The sequence below is a fragment of the Berkeleyomyces rouxiae genome, assembly GCF_048999995.1.
Source record: "Berkeleyomyces rouxiae strain 22BRR77 chromosome Unknown BrBRR77_ptg000002l, whole genome shotgun sequence".
NCBI classification, from domain to species: Eukaryota; Fungi; Ascomycota; class Sordariomycetes; order Microascales; family Ceratocystidaceae; genus Berkeleyomyces; species Berkeleyomyces rouxiae.
In genome coordinates this window covers 4,194,663-4,211,736 of record NW_027396492.1, presented here as the reverse complement: position 1 = coordinate 4,211,736, position 17,074 = coordinate 4,194,663, and the positions used below count along the sequence as shown (strand labels likewise).

Here is a 17,074-nt window from a genome sequence, read left to right as displayed (position 1 = left end):
AACCCCCAACAACTTTGAAGATAGCAGGCGCCATGCTCTTTGTTGGACTCATTACCACTGCTAACCATCAATCAGAAGGTCGAAGAAGACACCCCCATGGACAAAGGTGGTCAAGAAACAATTTAGAGAGGCTTGTACTTTCCTTTACTAGACGCCGCCCCTAAACACCATTGACCTCGAGCGCCCTGTTTACTCGACAAGCTGATGTCCCCTCTACGATGTTACCCCTCCTTCACGTTTTTCATAGTACCACATCTGACTTGGCTAGCCAGTCTCGGCCAGCCTCAGCACATGCTCGTCACACGCATCGTCCAACCAGCTGGTGTCGTGCAAAGTATTGGCTCTCCTGTTTCCAGTTCCCTTCACCGGTCGCAGCATTAACCAGCTCCCTAATAGTCTTTGTGTACTTGAATGGACGTCTACCCTGCTCAGAGCTCGGGAGGCGCTTCCACAAAGCGCTTTCCACGACAGAGAATGCGCTGTGATTCGACAGACTCCATGTTGCAGCCGAGCATCTGCTTGCCCCTCCAAGCTGCACTCGCTGCATTCTCTGCGACGGAATCCACGTACCACTTGCAACGAAGCTGGCAGCAGAGACTGCCAGCGTGTCTAGTGTGGCGCATGGCGAGACGTATGTTGGGCGAATGGGAAGCACGGAAAGATGCAGACTCACGTCTGTTTGGCACGAGGTATGTCTTTTTTTTCCTGTTCTTTTTCGTGTGGTCATGCCCCTCACCACCTTTGGCGTGCCTTTGCCACCGCAAGTTCCGGTTTTTTTTTTTTCAAGCGAAGCCTTTGGCCGGTTTCTTGGCCTGGCTTGATCCACGGGCTTAATAGCTCAGATATTCATGGCCGGGCAAGGGTAACAGACGTGTGGACGCAATATGACTGGACACAGACACTGAGGCCAGTCCGGCGACAGCAAGATCGCACGCAGAACAGAATGCCTGTATTTTGTATTGACCGAGTGGTCGCTGTCACTGGGCTCTCGCGAGAAGTGCAAGAAATAGAGGCTCGCTTTCAGACAGCGCGCATGGCGCTGCATGCATCGGCCGTCGCATGTAGACAGCGGGCGCAGAGAGCGAGAGCGCCATCGTCATGGCCTCGGGGCCTGTGGACTGAGCGTGGGCGGGCAGGCTCTTGATTCGACGGGCCCGCTGGCTGTGATAAGTTCTCTGGACTGTTTCGTGGCTGCATGGTGAGTTGGCAATGCATGGGCTTGGCCAATCTCACACGGGACTGGGGTTCCCATAGGCCAGAGTGTGCAGTGTCTGCAAGACCCCCGCTTTAAAAATGCTACAAGGTGGCTTTGGACCTATGAGAGGGAGAGCCTTGCCCAAGATTCATGCATGCTGCGACCCCTCACCTCACCTCACCTCACACGACCTTGTCTCTGAAACGGGTGCATGCCCTGGACCTTTGGTGCTTTGGTGCGGAGTGGTCTCTGGCTGCGCCAGTTTCCGGCCGCCGTCGACGTGGCCGCAGGTGGCAGCACCAGTGAGGCGAGGGACTGGACTGAGGGCTTTCGACCTTCCAGGGAAATGCAACCTGTGGCTGTGATGTGATGATGCGTCTGTGGGAGTACAAGGTACCTCCAAGAATATGCATGCAGAGCCATGTATGTGTGTCCTTTTTAAGCAGAGGCTGTCTCTCTTGTTCTCCTTTCCTTCTCTTCCCTTCTTTCTTTCTTTCTTTTCCTGCAAACTGTCAACAATCACCATCTCTCTTCTGTCTCTGCCTCTTCGGCTCTCCACGCTGTCCAGTCTTCTGTTACACCATCCACCACTATCACCATCTTCCTCTTCTTCTTTGTGCTACGCACCCCCTCCGCTCTCCTTCTGCTCCAGCCGTCTTCTCTTTTGTCCCAAAAGACTCTGCTGTCTGCTCTTCTCCCGAGCCATCACTTGACCTTGCTCTCCAAATTGTCAACACCACGACCTCCGCAATGGATCGTGCCGACTTCATCTACGACCCAACTCTCCAGTTCGGCGACGAGCTGAACTCTCCCAGGTATTACTTTTTTTTCTTGTCTCTGCGTTGCTTTTGGTTTTTGTTTTCTGCCGTTTCTGCGCCGTGTCTTTTCTTTTTTGCAACTTTCCATCTGGCGACAACCATCCCGCCCGGGATTTATATTTTATACATTGGACCGTACGGAGGACGTGGAGGTCCTCTTGAATCTAAGCTCCGGCCGCAGTCTTTGCACTCGGTCCTCACACATTAATTTCATGTGTACTTCTTCTCTTCTCCCCCTGGACTTCGACCCGTTTACTTTGGCGCCAAACTTCCTGGAACTTCTCGGACCATTTTTTTCAGAAAAAAACCCTCTTTTCGGACCACATTTGGATTATACAAACTTGCATGCCTTTCTGCCACTGGACAACACTGATACGGACCATTTTTGCTTTGCGTTTTTGCTTGACTTTTTTTTTTCTTTTTTTCTCTGGCCTCGCTCGCTTCCCTCAAAAGCAGCGTGATTGAAGATGATTTAATTCTGATCATCGCAGCACTTCTTGGACCATGCTGTTATATTTCTCTCTTTTTTTTTTCTTTTCCTTCTCTGTGCCCCTTGCGCCAAGGGCCTTGAAGTCAAGATCTCTGTTGATCTCTGCCTTCGTGAGATGCCCGTTAAACCCTAACCCTATGGACCATATCGCCAACTCACTCAAGCCTGGAACTGTCGACCCAACCTTGGACGTTTTTGTTTTTGCTTTTGCTTTTGCCTCTGCTTTCTTTGCTTTTACTCCGTGGATCTCGCACTTGTTTTTGCCTTGTTGTTTTGCTTTGTTATCGCCTCGTAAATGACCCTTCATGTGAAGGGTTTGTCTTATACGCGGTACAGACAGGTTCGTATCACCCCCGGTAAGCCCCGATAACATAGTCAATGGTGCCACTAACATGTCAACAACCACCACAGGACCAAAGTTGATCCAGTCTGAGAGATAAACACTGTGGACGACATCCCAGATGGCCACCGCCATGGATGATCCCGACCCACCCCCGCCCCGACCCGAACCACCCAACTAACCACCCATGTTCACAGCCAATTCAACAACTTTGCCGACACCATGGCACACACGGGATACTCCTTCCCGCACAACTCGTACATGGTCAACATGTCGCCTGTCTTTGGCGACTTCAACGCTGCGGGCTTCATGTCGCCCGAGCTGGAGCCGGCGGACCCCCAGATGTACACCTTTAGCCCCCTCGCCTCGGCCAAGCCGGACGACTTCATGCTGGCCCAGGACGGCTTCAACATCACCAGAACATCGTCTTGTGACATCCCCTCGGCCACCAAGCCGTGTGGCTCCAAGAACGTCAAGTTACCCAACCTCTGCTCTTCCATGGACGCCGGTGCCTTCAAGGCCGAAGCCTCCATCAGCCCCATTGACCTTGCCCGCATCTCCCCTACCTTTTCCAACGTGCCCCCTGACGTCGTCTTCTTCAACGACCCCGAGATGCAGTCCCCCGCCGCCTTCCCTGGTGACATTGCTAGCCTGCAGCTGTACCCCCAAGAGTACAGCCTGCCTCCCTCCCAGTACACCCCTCCCGAGTCTCCTGTCGATGTCTTCTCACCCCACTCAGTCGAGGAGCTCGAGGAGCAGAATGTCTGCAGCTCGCCCAACCTCAAGTTCTTTGCTGGTCCCGAGGCCGAGTCCCCGGACTCCCCCGAGGCCGAGAATGCCCTGTCGCCTTCCAGACGCATCAAGCTTGACAGCGATACTGCCAGAGACCATGCTCTCTACAAGGACGCGCACCCCTCTGCTGACGGCCTTTTCCACTGCCCGTGGGAGGGCACCAGCGACTGCAACCACAAGCCGGAAAAGCTCAAGTGCAACTACGAGTAAGTAGCTCCCAGTCCCTTTCACCATGGCCCCCGTTCCTATCCGCGGTACTAACGACTCTGCCACAGCAAATACGTCGACTCCCATCTGCGCCCCTACCGCTGCAAGATTCCCGCCTGCGAGGCCACCCGCTTCTCGTCCACTGCCTGTCTCCTGAGACACGAGCGCGAGGCTCATCGCATGCACGGCCACCGCGCCCTGCACTGCCAGTACCCTGGCTGCGAGCGGTCCATTGAGGGCAAGGGCTTCCCGCGTGCCTGGAACCTGCGCGACCACATGCGCCGCGTCCACAGCGACACCTCCTGCCCGCCCGAGCTAGCCGCTGAGGCCCAGAAGCCCAAGCCGCGGCGCAGCAACAAGGAGAACGCTGCCCGCGTCCGCAAGCAAAACAAGGCCGCCGCCGCCGCCGCTGCTGCTGCCGCCGCCGCCGCTGCTGCTGCTGCCGCTGCTGCCGCTGCTGCTGCTGCAAAGGCCGAGGCTGAGGCGGAGGCTATCCGCATCAAGGACGAGGAATGGCTCAACGACTACAACGAGCTCGAGGATATTGTCCGCAGCCTCACCAAGCGCACCGAGGCCACCAACCCCGAGCAAATCAAGGTCGCGCAGAAGAAGCTGGAGAAGATGGCGTCGCTGCTCCAGGTCAACATTGTCTCCGCGGCCGAGGTCCTTGAGAACAGCCGCTCGCTGCAGGTCAAGGTGGAATAAATCCAGCAACAGGACACGTTGCAACCCTTTTTTTTTTTTGAACCCATACGTATCTGAGCGCCTCGATTTACCTCGTTGGCTTGATCAGACGTAACTGAGCCGGAGTCGGTTCTTTCTTGGCCTTTCGTGGCCGTCCACTCTTCCCCCTGTAGCCGGGGGTCCTCCTCCCCGTTGGGAAACAGGTTTTCAACCACATGTATCCGTTCGGGATAGCAGCCGCAGCAGACGGGCGTTTTGGCCCACGCAGGGTGCAGAATCGTTCTCTTGTCATGTCTGACAAGACGTGAATTCACAGCAACGTCCCTTCTTCTGGCCGGCATCGTCCATTCTGTTCATGGCATGTTTGGTCCAGGGATCGCGTTCGCCGCTCCGGCGGACTTGCTTGATTCTGCTCCTTCGTTTTTCTTTTTCCTCAAGTTTTGTTTTCTCTTTGTGTGTGTGTGCTCGGGACTTCTCTCGTGCTGGGGGCTACAGCAAGCGGCTTTGCGTTTGAGCAAATGCCCTCCAAGGCTTGCTGTTGTTGAAAACCCTCGGTGCCCATCGTGCATCCGCAGTGGCCTGGAACGGCACTGCGGGCGGGGGGTCTGTCGACTCGGCATAGTACGCCGTCTCTTGACCTCGCCGATACACGGGACAGCGGGACTTTTCAAGTCCCCCGGAGAATGTCTTGAGCGAAGCCGTGGTCCATTGGCTGTGCCTTTGTGTCTCTCGATATGCTGTTTTTTTGTTCTCTCTTTTTCTTTTCTTTGGCTTTGCTCTGCTTTTGCACGACACGTTTACGACTTACGACTGTTCTTTCTTTTTTTTTTGTTTTTACGGGTCTTTTTTTTCGCCATCATTTTTGAATGACTTATGAGACGACGTATAGTTACTTGGGTTGGGGAGAAAAAAGAAGCCCGGTGGTCGACCGGGCAAGCGGAGCAGGTGGAAAATAGGACTTGTTAGACTTGGGGCGGACGCGCGGGCTTGATGATGATGATGACACCACTTTTTGTGGCTGACGATACCTAGATGATGGATGCATTGTAAGGCATGATACCATGACGCGGTGTTTTAGTTTTGTTTTAGTTTTCCTGTTTCTTTGGTTGAAATTTGTTTCTTTTCGAGTTTTTCTTTTCTTTTGCTTCTTCACCCCTTTCTTCCTTGCCTTGCTTTTGAGCAAAATAACTACCTACTTAACTAGATATATATCTGCTGTTTACACCAATGTGCCCGAACTTGTATGCGTGAAACCCAAAAAGAAATACCTCATGTCTCTGTAGTCCAACGACTCGACAATGCTTACGAGAGGCAGGGCAAGCTGGGCAAAGCCGGGGAATTGGCACATAGCGGCCAGTTTCTTGTTGATTTTGCATTTCTGACTCCTGGAGTGGATTGGTTTACTGGAGAACAGAGGAAGCGTGCTGGAGCATAGAAGAAACGTACTGGGAGTGTTTTGATCCCGCCATGTACATCTACGACGACTACCAAACAACACCTGTCTTTCAAGCTATTACATCAGCTAACTACAGAGGAAGCATGCTAGAAATCACGTAGAAGGCTACATGTAACTAGGCGTAAGACCAGACAAAAAAAGACCCTGAACCAGTCCCTTCACCCACACGCCTTGTCAGCAAGCACAATGGACTAGGCCGGTTCTGGAAAAGCAACAGTCTTTCCGGCCAACTGCTGGCGAAGCCGCGAGCAATCACGCCACCTATGACATTTTCTGCCGCCAGGCATGTTCTTTTTTGAAGCCACTGATAGCTTCTACATGTCCAAGTATGTACATGGCTAAAATCCGCTACTAGCCGAGACTCAGAGTCTTCCAAACCCTCAAAACAAGCTCAGAAAACGACACCAGCGTATCTATCTCCGCATGTAACCGAGTTCCAGGCTAAGTCTACTCCACCGACTACCAGTACGTGTGCGAGAGCGGGAGCGTGTTTTGGCCGTCAGAAATTGCCAGAAATCAAGTTGCATTGGGCGTCCAAACACAACCCTTGATTAGACCATGCGAGTACGATTGAATCGACAGGCACTCGGTCAGTGTCAGAAGAAGAGAGAGTGCGGGCGTAGAGATGAACTTGCTGGACGGAACTAGCTTGCTGTCATTGTGTCAGTCCCTAACATAGACAATGCCAGGGTTGACACGTGTGATGCTTCAACAAAAACTTAAAATAGAAGCCAGCTACAGCCCTAAACACCGCAAGGGTAAGACTAACTCAACGTTCGTCACAACAATCAACATTTCCACTGGAGACAGAAACTAGGACATACACTGATAAATACACCACGAGGCAAGGATGGAGCTAGTTGTCGACATGAATTGGAGAAGAAGTCTATTCATTGAGCCTTTTAAGGAGAAATAAATATTGAGGCAGTTGAAAGACCTCAAGTAGAGTCCTAGCGAGCTGTGAAAGAGAATCCCATCTTCCACAAGGCCTGTCTGCCTGCCAAAACGCGACATTCTTCATCAATATCATCTTGAATGTTGCTGATTTCAGTCGACACAGCCATTATCCGCCGGAGGGTCTTTGGGGACCGACCCGGGTTGAAGACATTGTCAGGTGGTGAGACTTTTTCAGAGAGACCAATCGTCAGTGCATATTGTAGAGGAGAGAGGTTGATAGAGGAAAAAGACCTGCCTAGGGCACATCACCAAGTATATCGAGGTTAGAGAAGAAGAGTTCCTAGGAAGTCCCAAGGAGCCACCGTAGTCCTTTCCATATGTGCCCCAACCTTCAGGGTGTAACTCAATGTCAACTGCTAGATTTGGAAGCGCCTCGGCGTCGCAATATTGTCTTCTTGGGCTTTTGTTTATTTGTTGTTCTCCTCGGTGCCATTCAGAGCGCACTAGCAACTACGCTATGCCGTCATTCTCCAGCAAGCAACAGCTTTGTCACAGGCACGGGAAACTTGGCCACACCACAACAAGCAGTCTGGCAAATCAGAGCCTTAGGAATTAGGAGCACGCAAGCGGCTTCCCAAAGACACTCGATTGTGGGGTCTAGGTATACGCAAGAACTTTCTTAGTTACAGGAGATATACTAGAAATCACATAGAAACTTGAGCGTGAGATAAGAAAATGTATAAATAGCGCTTCGTTGTATAAAGGCAAAAGACAAGAAAAGAAGACTATGCCACCTGAGGGCCTAGACGAGAAAGCAGGTCATGGCGATAACGCGAGCAAGGATAATGAAGCGGGCGAGGACGAAGGACTTCAGATGAAGGCGTTGGGAGCCGGAAATAAGAAGGCCATTTCAAACAACATTCTCTTCTCGGCCAAAGCGCGCCGTCCATCTTCGATGGCACGATGCATTCCCCAAACCTTGGCCGACAGGGTGTTGATTTCCTGTTCGACCGCTTCCATCTCCTCCTTCTTCTTGAGCCGGTATTTTCGGGAGGCCAACGCAGCCTTCTCCGCCTTCTTCGCCTTCTCCACCTTCTTTGCCTTGTTCGCCTCCTTCGGCTTCTTGGGTCTTTTGGCTGCCGGTGGGTTTTGGACAGCGCCAGAGTCCGCAGACACGATGGGGGAGGTGGTGAAAACAGCAGGAGCCCCAACCACTTCGGGGGCGACAGGGTCCGCGAAAAGGGTGGTGGTCGTGATGGGACCAATAGTTTGTTCCGCAATGAAATTTAGTTCTTCAAAACTGAGGACACCAGATTCCCAGTTCTCGGGCAGAGGAGTGCCTGACATGGTGATATAGACAAAAAGAATATGTGATAAAAAGGTGTGCTGATAAACAGAATATATGGTAGAAAGATATGTTTGTAGATCGTTTTCAGGAGTGGATGTTGGGTGTCAGTGAAGAGGGTAACTTGATCACTCAGATCGGGTCGGAAGAGGCTTGTATTTATAGTTGATTCTCAGGCCGGTTCATATGACGATGGCCAGCTTGACAACGCGTAGAATGGTGTGATTTCACCCAATGATGCCGCCATTGCTGACATCAGGTTACTGGAAGAGAACATAGACTAGGCGGTATCACGAACGTCTAGTTCCAAGCCCCGTGGTAGGGTTTCAGCCTCATCTAGCACCTTCTCATACACGCCCTGTCAGCAAGTACAGTGGGAGAGGCCGGTATTGGAATAGCAACCACCTTTCCGGTCACCTGCTGATGATAGAGGCTCAAAAAGAGCACGCTACTTGATGATGACTGGGGCGAGAGGGCGCTCGCAATTCGGGAAGTTGAGCGGGGAGACGCCTGGTCTGGGCTTCGCTTTCGACTGGGGCTCTTTGGGGACCGGAACTAGACAGGGACCTTAGCAACTTGTTGATTCGGCCTAGCCCTATGTACATCAGGTACAGGTTTTTGAAAACGCTCGACGTTTCTAAGCCCTATCCGTGTAAGTTTCCAAATTCGTCTGGTATTGGACAGCATTGCAAAAAGAAATGTAAGGGACAGAAGTCGTAGGGGGCCAATGCCATGCTACGCTTCACTCAGGGAAGTCCCCTTGTAGTGACGTAGCTCTGAGAATACGAAGGAAATAACCGGGAATTGCCGAGTCCAGTGGTCGAAGTAAAGTTTAAGATGCTTAACTAGTCTATGTTACCTGCGCTTATTGACATAGCCGCTTCAAAATTAGGCGCCGGCTCTCTAAGCAACAACTGCGTGATTCTAAGCTGCCAAAAGAACAAAGTCATTTACATGATTTTAAATGTTATTCTTAAAGACACTAAAGAACTCTACAGCCGTAAAGACTTTCCGTAAGCTACCCCCCCTACCTAGTGCGCTATCTCTAGAACCTCATAGAATTTGACAGTAAACTCAGCACTCTAGTGTCTGAGCATGTGTCTTTAAAGATGCCGAGCCAGTGATTCTAAGCCGAGGTCCTTCTTTCACGATTTTTCAAAAATTTCCACCTAGTTCGACACCTCTAATAGCTTCAACAGAGGCTTCTTTTCAGAATTTCATGGCACACAGGCTGCCAAAAATTGAGTTGGTTAGTTAATGTTGTTGTTACTTGGCTAAGAAGATGGTGTAACACAAGACAGTTCCACTAAACAGTTGGTAGAAACTTTATGTCTCAACACGTCTCAGACGAGCCCATGACATTAGCGAGGGTTGGTTGACTTGCTACAACGTTTAACCCTGCCAGCCTAATGCCATACCCTAAATGTGTATGTCACGTGTGCTGAGGTTTTTCTACACTTGACTAGTGAGGGAGACTCTGTTGACCCGTTAGGATATGGATATAGAGATGAGAAACGCAATTAATAAAAGGAGAAAAAATCAGGACATCGCTATCATGGCTAACTAATGCATTGTGAGGCCCGAATGCCTCCCCGAGCGAGTGTGGTTAGATGATGGCACGAGGGTCAAAGCTTGGCGGTAGAAAAAAGGCGCATCGGACAGCCATTTTGGGACAAGGGTTAGCGATAGTGGCCCAAGGGAGCTGTATTTTTTTAGCTGTCTTCAGGGTGGTTACAGGCTGGCTACAGGCTGAAGGGGGGCAGTACTGGCGGGGCAAGTGTAGGCGCTGGAGCAGCTAGAGAGACACTAACTGGTGCCAATTAATTCTGGAGAGCAGCTACCAACAGGCTCCGAGCGAGAGCGAGCGAGAAAGCTCGTACGAGCGGGTGGTTTTCGTACCCCGCCGCTGGCTGGTGGTGGCAGTTAGGACCAGCTCTTCTGATGATTGCCTGTGGACTCTCGGGGCCTGTTTTTATAACAACCAAAACTTCTCTCGTCATTTCTACTCCTCTTCCTTCTTTCTTTTTTTCTCTCTTTTTCTCTGCATCACCGAAAAATAAACACCTTTTATCCTCTCCAATCTCTTCATAAATCAATCAGAATGGCTCGCAAGTTCTTCGTCGGCGGCAACTTCAAGATGTATGTACTTCTCATTTTCCTTTTTTTTTGTTCGGCCTGCTCCAGCTGCTGTGACAAGCCCCTCAATTTGGAGGCGCTGTCGGCCGCGAGGAAACCCCGCTGCATTTCGAGCCTCATTTGCCCGAAGCCACACGCTGGTTGATCGGATAGTCGGTCTGGCTCCTCTCCGCTCCCCCGCAGTCGGCTAACTCATTCTATGCAGGAACGGCACCAAGTCGTCCATCAACGAGATTGTCGAGAACCTCAACAAGGCCACTATTGACTCTAACACGGGTATGTTTAGCTTCCAACGTCTTGGCTGCCAACGTGCTTCCACTAACACACACCAGAGGTCGTCATTGCCCCTCCCACTCTCTTCCTGCAGAGCGTCCGCGGCAGCGTGCGCCCCGAGATCGAGGTCGCCGCCCAGAACGTGTACAACAAGCCCAACGGTGCCTTCACCGGCGAGATCAGTGTGTCCCAGCTGAAGGACTCCAACGTCAACTGGACCATCCTGGGCCACTCGGAGCGCCGCACAATTCTGGGCGAGACCGACGAGGTTGTTGCCACTAAGACCAAGGCTGCCATTGACGGCGGTCTGTCCGTCATCTGGTGCTGCGGTGAGTCGCTCGAGGAGCGCGAGGCTGGCACCACCATTGCCGTCGTCTCCAAGCAGCTCCAGGCTCTGAAGGCCGCCATCTCCGAGGCCGACTGGGCCAAGGTTGTCATTGCCTACGAGCCCATCTGGGCCATTGGCACTGGCAAGGTCGCCACCACCGAGCAGGCCCAGGATGTCCACGTCGCCATCCGCGCCTGGCTCAAGGACTCGGTCAACGCCAAGGTCGCTGACGAGACCCGCATCCTGTACGGTGGCTCCGTCTCGGAGAAGAACTGCAAGGACCTGTCCAAGCAGGCCGACATTGACGGCTTCCTGGTTGGCGGTGCCTCGCTGAAGCCTGCCTTTGTTGACATTATCAACTCCAACCTGTAAATACTAAGTGCTACGAGACGCCCACGGCCATGTGTCTTTTGAGGGAAAAAAGGATGGGGCCATCATAATCTTGTGCTGAGTTTGTATCATGCCAAATCAATAAAGTAAAATCACACCACGTTTGCACCACTTGTCCATGCGCTTCAGCACTTGACTTATAATGTTGACAGGGATAAAAAAAGGAAAATATGCTCGTGGTCGTCACATTGTTGACCTAGTGTGTGTGTATTGTACAGTTTTTGCCTCGTCGTCTCGGACTATTCACATGCGTCAAAAGTCCCTCCCAAGAACCGCTCTCCTCCGACCTACACGGGCGTTCCCGTGCCGTGGTACGGACTCCACACGCCTCTGACACTCTCGGTAATACTGGTGACAGGCTTGCTGACGCGCTTGTTCTTCTCGCCCGTGGCATCGCGCAGAATCTGTGCCTTTTTGAGAATCTGGTCAGGCTGCAGGTTGCGCACGCAAATGGAGCGTTCCTTGCCGTTGACGTAGTAGCCCGTGATGACGGGGTGCTTGCCGGGCCGCGGGGACACTTCGATTTCGACTTCGGGGTTGGCGGCGGCAAAGGCGGAGAGTTTAGACTTGATGAAGCCGCTGGTGAAGGGGGGTGTGTGTTAGTGCGAGATGCTGGGATGTAGGTGTGGGCTAGAGGCGTCCTGACGTACTTCATTCCGACGGAGCTGCCGGCCCAGTCGCAGTAGTGGAAGTTGAGCTTCTTGCACTGCAGCACAAAGGCGCCAACGCCGTTCTATCGGCCACTCTTGTCAGCTTCATGTGTATGCGCCGGGGCAGCGGACCGTGGTCGGGGTTATTGAGCCCGGGGTCGGGTTCGCGCAGGGACGTACCTGGCCGGTCGAGACGGCCCGCAGTGCTTGTATCGTCATGGTGGGGGAAACGGGAGTGTGTAGTGAGTAGCGGTTCGGAGGCGGCTTTCGTCCAGGGCAGGCCGGCCTATGTGCCTCTCGGGCTTGTGGTCTTGGATTTTTTGCCTGTGTCGTAGAGCTGCCAGGGTCTGTGATCGGGTAAGCACCGGGTGAATGTGCGTTAGGGTCTGGAACGTCTTTGTTGTTTGCAGCCTGGTTGGTCAGGCATCATGGGGCGGTTTCTTTTTTGGCTTGGATTGCGACCAAAGCTTTGTTTGGGAGCTTTGCGCATTTTCGCCGCAAGGAAGGAAGGGAGAAGAAAAAAACAGGGCCCATCGCTAGTTTCACGCAGGCACCGAGACCGAGACAAGGCTGTGCCTTATTGCATCTGCATCTGCATCCACACGAAAATACATCGCCAAAACGTGAAATCCAATAGTTTCTTTGTTTGGGGCTGCGTACACGCAAAAAAAGGAACGCGGCGTACACAAACCTTTCGGGCTTTTTTTTTCTTACTGGCTTCCTTGAATTTTTTTTATTCTTCTTGAGCCTTGGCCAAAGGTTTCTCGACGCGCGCCTTCCGGCTGATTTGAAGATTGCTTCCTGAGCCTCGCGCTGTCGCGTTTTTTTCTTTTCTTCTGCTCCGACCCCCCACGCCCGAAAGCCGTAACCGCAGCCATGACGGACAAACTCCCGCCCAATCTGCTGATGCTTTTTGCGCCGCGGCCGCCGGTGCGCTACCTCAAGCCTGTCGACCATGCCGCGGGCGACCGCAAAACGATGCCCATTGACGGGCTGGCGCAGTTTCTGCCGGCTCTGCGCGAGTACAAGGAGACGGACGAGTACAAGCCGACCGAGAGCTGGCTGCAGCGCAAAGACCGACTGAAGCGCGAACGCGAGGCGGCCGTTGAGGCGCTGAAGACTGCGCCATGTACGTTTGAAACGGGAGAGAGAGAGCGAGAGATTTCCCCCAGGGGGCTCTGCGCACTGGCGCATTTCATGATCGCGTCGTAGCTGGGCTGTATTGCTAACGCGGTTGTTCCAATAGTTAATCCGGCGGAAGACCCGAATATCCGCGGCGATGCCTTCAAGACGCTCGTGGTGGCGCGGCTGAGTTACGACACCACGGAACAGGACCTCGAGCACGAATTCGGGCGCCACGGCCCCATTGAAAGAGTACGCACGCGCTTTGTCTACTTCCACCTGCTTGGCCCCGCGGGCACATGGGCTAACTCCACCTCTAGATCCGCCTGATCAAGGACACACACGCCGACGAGAAACCCGGCAAGAAAAAGAAGGCCCATCGCGGCTACGGCTTCATTGTGTTTGAGCGTGAGCGCGACATGAGAGGTAATTATAGCCCCCCGCCCCTTTCGACCATGTCTTAGTGTCCCCCTTGTGTGTGCTTATGCAGAACGCTTTACTTTGGTCTTCTTGGACTTGACCGAGCCCGATGCGGAGCGTCAACAGCCTTTGCCAACTCACAGGTCACCTTCATACCTGTCTGAGCTGGCTTCAGGTCTTGAGTTGTCCATGGCACTTGAACGTATTGGGTTCACGGCCTCAGCTCTACATTGATACCTGAATCTTTACTACCCCTCCCCCCTTAAAAGTATCGTCTTGGTAAGATGGAAAATCATGACTAACACAAGCGCCTTACGCGCATCTTCGTGGCTTCAGCTGCCCTGGAAGCCTGTGACGGCATTAGACTCAAAGGCCGCACCATCAAGGTAGACGTGGAAAGAGGCAGAACCGTCAAGGGCTGGAAGCCCCGCCGACTCGGCGGAGGCCTCGGCGGCCGCAACTACACTCGCGCCATGCCCACGCGCCCCTCTGGCCCTGGTGGATTCCGCGGCCCGCCCGGCGGTGGCTTCCGCAGCGGCTTCGACGGCGGACGCGGCCGAAGTGGCGGCGGCGGCTTCCGTGGTGGTCCACGCGGTGGCGGCGGTGGTGGCTTCCGCGGCGGCGACTTTGGCGGCGGGCGTGGCGGTGACCGCAACGGCGGAGGCCCGCCAACAGGCCCAAGTGGCGACCGAAACGGCGGCTTCCGCGAGCGCGACCGCGGCTTCGACTCGCGCGGCTCGTCAGGCCGTTTTGGAGATGATCGGTACGGTGGCGGCTCGGGCAGACGCGATGAACCCAGACGCTCCGGTAGTAACGCCGAGCCGGTGCGGCCGCGCGAGAGCGGCTACCGCGGCGATAGGGGCGATAGAGATAGGGGCGACCGCGAGCGGGATCGCGATAGAGACCGTGGCGGTGACAGAGACCGCGGCGGCGATCGCGACCGCGGCGACCGTGGTGATCGCGGAGGTGACAGGGACTATGACCGCCCGAGAGACGATGACCGCAAGCGGCGCTACGACGAGGGCCACAGATACGATGAGCCGCGCAAGATTCGCCGCTACTGAGCGCGGTGTTTTCGTGTGCGTGTGTTTTTCTGCCTGACTTTGGAGGTTTGCCGCGGCGCCATACAAGTCGGCGGGCTACTTACTTTCTTCCCTTGTTCTTTGTACGCTGCGGATTGCTGGCTTATTGTACTCGTATGCGTGGGGCGTCGTTGGGTAGGTTATTCATAACGGGGAATGGTTGAGTATATTCTTTTCTTTCCTGCTTTTCTTTATCCCTGTTTTTTTTCTTTTCTTTTCTTATTCTTCCCTTTCTCTCAGGGGCCACCTCCTGTTTGCGATCGTTCATTTCTGCTTCGTCTTCTCTGGTTCGTATCGTTTCCTCTGTCTTCGTTGTCGTCGTTGTTTTTTTCTTTCCTTTTTGTCTTATACAGCACCGGGGTGAGGACCATATTTCGCTTCAACCCAACAATCCGGCACCACTTCTTTCTCCCCCGCCTGCCGCCCTCTCACTGCCACAAAAACAAAAGAAATCAAGTATCTCGAGTTATTCTAGAAGAAGCCAATGTCTCTGCGGAGACTCAGTAAGGTGAGATGTGAAAAAGGTGAGACAAAAAAGGACATGCATACACACAAGGCCTGGAGTGCATGAGGCCGAGATTCAGACAGTTTGGAAATATGGCTCTACGAGTCGTAAAGGCAAAAGCCAAAAGAAAAAAACAAAAAATTCACCATGTCCTGTCCTCGCTTCTCCTCAAAAGCCCAGCCAAGGTTTCTTCATCTCCATCTGATATCAACAACTTGTACAAAGGCGGTGAAGGGCCGCCTTTTTTTTTTTTCGCTGAAGGTACTCTTATCGATAAGACTTTTTTTTTCTTTTTCTTTTCCTGTCTAACTACACCGAGTCTAAACTCCCCGCTAAAGGAAAAAAAACGGCGGCAGCAGCCTTTGAAATTTTTCTGCCGCTCGGTGAAGCAGCAAAGAAAAAAAAGTAGCGGATAGAAATTATAAGTTTTTTTTTTTGTTTCTTAGACAACCCTCCTCCAAAACAAGAAGTTTGTGATCATTTTCTTTGATTTCCCTTTTGTTTTAAAAAAACATTTGATCTTGTTGTTTTCCTAGTCGGTTGAATCATCTTTTTCCACTTGATTTATTTCCACAAAGCTCATCAACCGCCGGCCTTCTCTCTCCAACACAAGCCGCTCTTCGTCGTCCTCCTCCGCCTCCGCCACTCCCAACCCACAACCCACAACACATCAAAGCCACAATGCCCAAGTCCCGGCGCAACAAGTCCATCTCGCTGACCCAGGTCGACAAAAAGGGCCGCGAGCACAAGGACAAGCTCTTTGCCAATGTGCGCGAGGCCGTCGGCGAGTACCAGCACTGCGTGGTGTTTAGCATCGACAACTCGCGCAACAACTACCTGAAGACGGTGCGCCAGGAGCTGAATGACAGCGCGTGAGTAGGCTCTTTTATTTTCTGTTTTTGTTGTGCTGCTTGTTTGTCTTTTTTTTCTCTTTTTTCTTTCCTCGTCGCCGCTACCGCAAACCCCCGCCGCTAACATCACCTATGCGCCTCTCCCCCCCTCCCACAGCATCTTTTTCGGCAAGTCCAAACTCATGGCCAAGGCCCTCGGCCTCACGCCCGAAGAAGCCCAGGCGCCCGGCCTCGAGCACCTGACGCCGCACATCCACGGGCAGGTCGGCCTGCTGTTCACGAACCGGCCGGCGGCCGACGTGCTCGCCTACCTGGGCTCGATCCACGAAGCCGACTATGCGCGCGCCGGCACGCCCGCGTCGCGCACCTTTGTCATCCCCGCCGGCGTCGTCTACGCCACCGCCGGCGCCGTGGCCCCCGAGCACGACGTCGTGCTCGAGCACACCCTTGAGCCTGAGCTGCGCAAGCTCGGCGTGCCCACCCGCATGGTCCATGGAAAGGTCGTCCTTGGCGAGGAGGACGGCTCGACCGAGGATTACGTCGTCTGCAAGCAGGGCCAGGTCCTGGATTCGCGCCAGACGCGACTGCTGAAGATGTTTGGTGCGCCGATTAGCGAGTTCCGCGTGCGTGTGGTTGCGTAAGTTGTCTCCCCTCCCCCTTCTCTTCATCACATTCTTGTTTGCTTTACTGCCGCCGCCTCGGCACTCCCAGATCCATGGCTAACATTCCATCCCCCATCCAGGTACTGGAGCGCTGCCACCAGCAAGGTCACCGAAGTCGAGCCGCTCTCCGCCAGCGAGGCTGCCGAGTCCGAGTAAACAGCCTGCGCAGCATGAGCCAGCTCTACTCGCACAGCACGTCTACGCCGTGCATCTGCGGCTCTCTCTCGTTCCCGCACCAGCGAGAGTGGCAATCTCTCTTTTTTTTCTCCTTTCTAGAATCTCTGAGCATCGGAGAAGAAGCAAAAACAGAAATAGAGAAAAGAAGGAAGGAAAAAGGGCCGTTAGGGGGGGAAGAAAGAAAAATCCAAGACTTTGTCACTGTTGACATGAAAGAAAGGGAAAAAAAAGCGGCCGCATCATGTTTCGTTTTG

General features: G+C 53.3%; 6 protein-coding genes across 6 annotated transcripts; 4 read left to right on the top strand and 2 right to left on the bottom strand.

The window, feature by feature from the left end:
* Nucleotides 1-1,945: 1,945 nt before the first annotated feature.
* On the top strand, nt 1,946-4,547 carry BROUX77_002755 (uncharacterized protein; the record flags this gene model as incomplete). Its single annotated transcript, XM_073747330.1, has 3 exons — nt 1,946-2,010; nt 3,041-3,841; nt 3,911-4,547. The coding sequence occupies 3 exons, from the start codon at nt 1,946-1,948 to the stop codon at nt 4,545-4,547; spliced, it is 1,503 nt and encodes a 500-aa protein (XP_073607837.1).
* A 3,202-nt stretch (nt 4,548-7,749) lies between these two features.
* Nucleotides 7,750-8,226, bottom strand: BROUX77_002754 (uncharacterized protein; the record flags this gene model as incomplete). The annotated part of the gene is made up of 1 exon (XM_073747329.1): nt 7,750-8,226. The coding sequence occupies one exon, from the start codon at nt 8,224-8,226 to the stop codon at nt 7,750-7,752; it is 477 nt and encodes a 158-aa protein (XP_073607836.1).
* A 2,099-nt stretch (nt 8,227-10,325) lies between these two features.
* BROUX77_002753 (uncharacterized protein) lies at nt 10,326-11,333 on the top strand (the record flags this gene model as incomplete). Its single annotated transcript, XM_073747328.1, has 3 exons — nt 10,326-10,363; nt 10,566-10,636; nt 10,693-11,333. The coding sequence occupies 3 exons, from the start codon at nt 10,326-10,328 to the stop codon at nt 11,331-11,333; spliced, it is 750 nt and encodes a 249-aa protein (XP_073607835.1).
* A 305-nt stretch (nt 11,334-11,638) lies between these two features.
* On the bottom strand, nt 11,639-12,220 carry BROUX77_002752 (uncharacterized protein; the record flags this gene model as incomplete). The annotated part of the gene is made up of 3 exons (XM_073747327.1): nt 11,639-11,930; nt 12,002-12,084; nt 12,182-12,220. 3 exons carry the CDS (start codon nt 12,218-12,220, stop codon nt 11,639-11,641), a joined length of 414 nt encoding a protein of 137 aa, XP_073607834.1.
* A 657-nt stretch (nt 12,221-12,877) lies between these two features.
* On the top strand, nt 12,878-14,607 carry BROUX77_002751 (uncharacterized protein; the record flags this gene model as incomplete). The annotated part of the gene is made up of 4 exons (XM_073747326.1): nt 12,878-13,130; nt 13,248-13,375; nt 13,444-13,549; nt 13,880-14,607. 4 exons carry the CDS (start codon nt 12,878-12,880, stop codon nt 14,605-14,607), a joined length of 1,215 nt encoding a protein of 404 aa, XP_073607833.1.
* Nucleotides 14,608-15,811: 1,204 nt separating this feature from the next.
* Nucleotides 15,812-16,799, top strand: BROUX77_002750 (uncharacterized protein; the record flags this gene model as incomplete). The annotated part of the gene is made up of 3 exons (XM_073747325.1): nt 15,812-16,002; nt 16,139-16,618; nt 16,724-16,799. The coding sequence occupies 3 exons, from the start codon at nt 15,812-15,814 to the stop codon at nt 16,797-16,799; spliced, it is 747 nt and encodes a 248-aa protein (XP_073607832.1).
* Nucleotides 16,800-17,074: the final 275 nt, after the last annotated feature.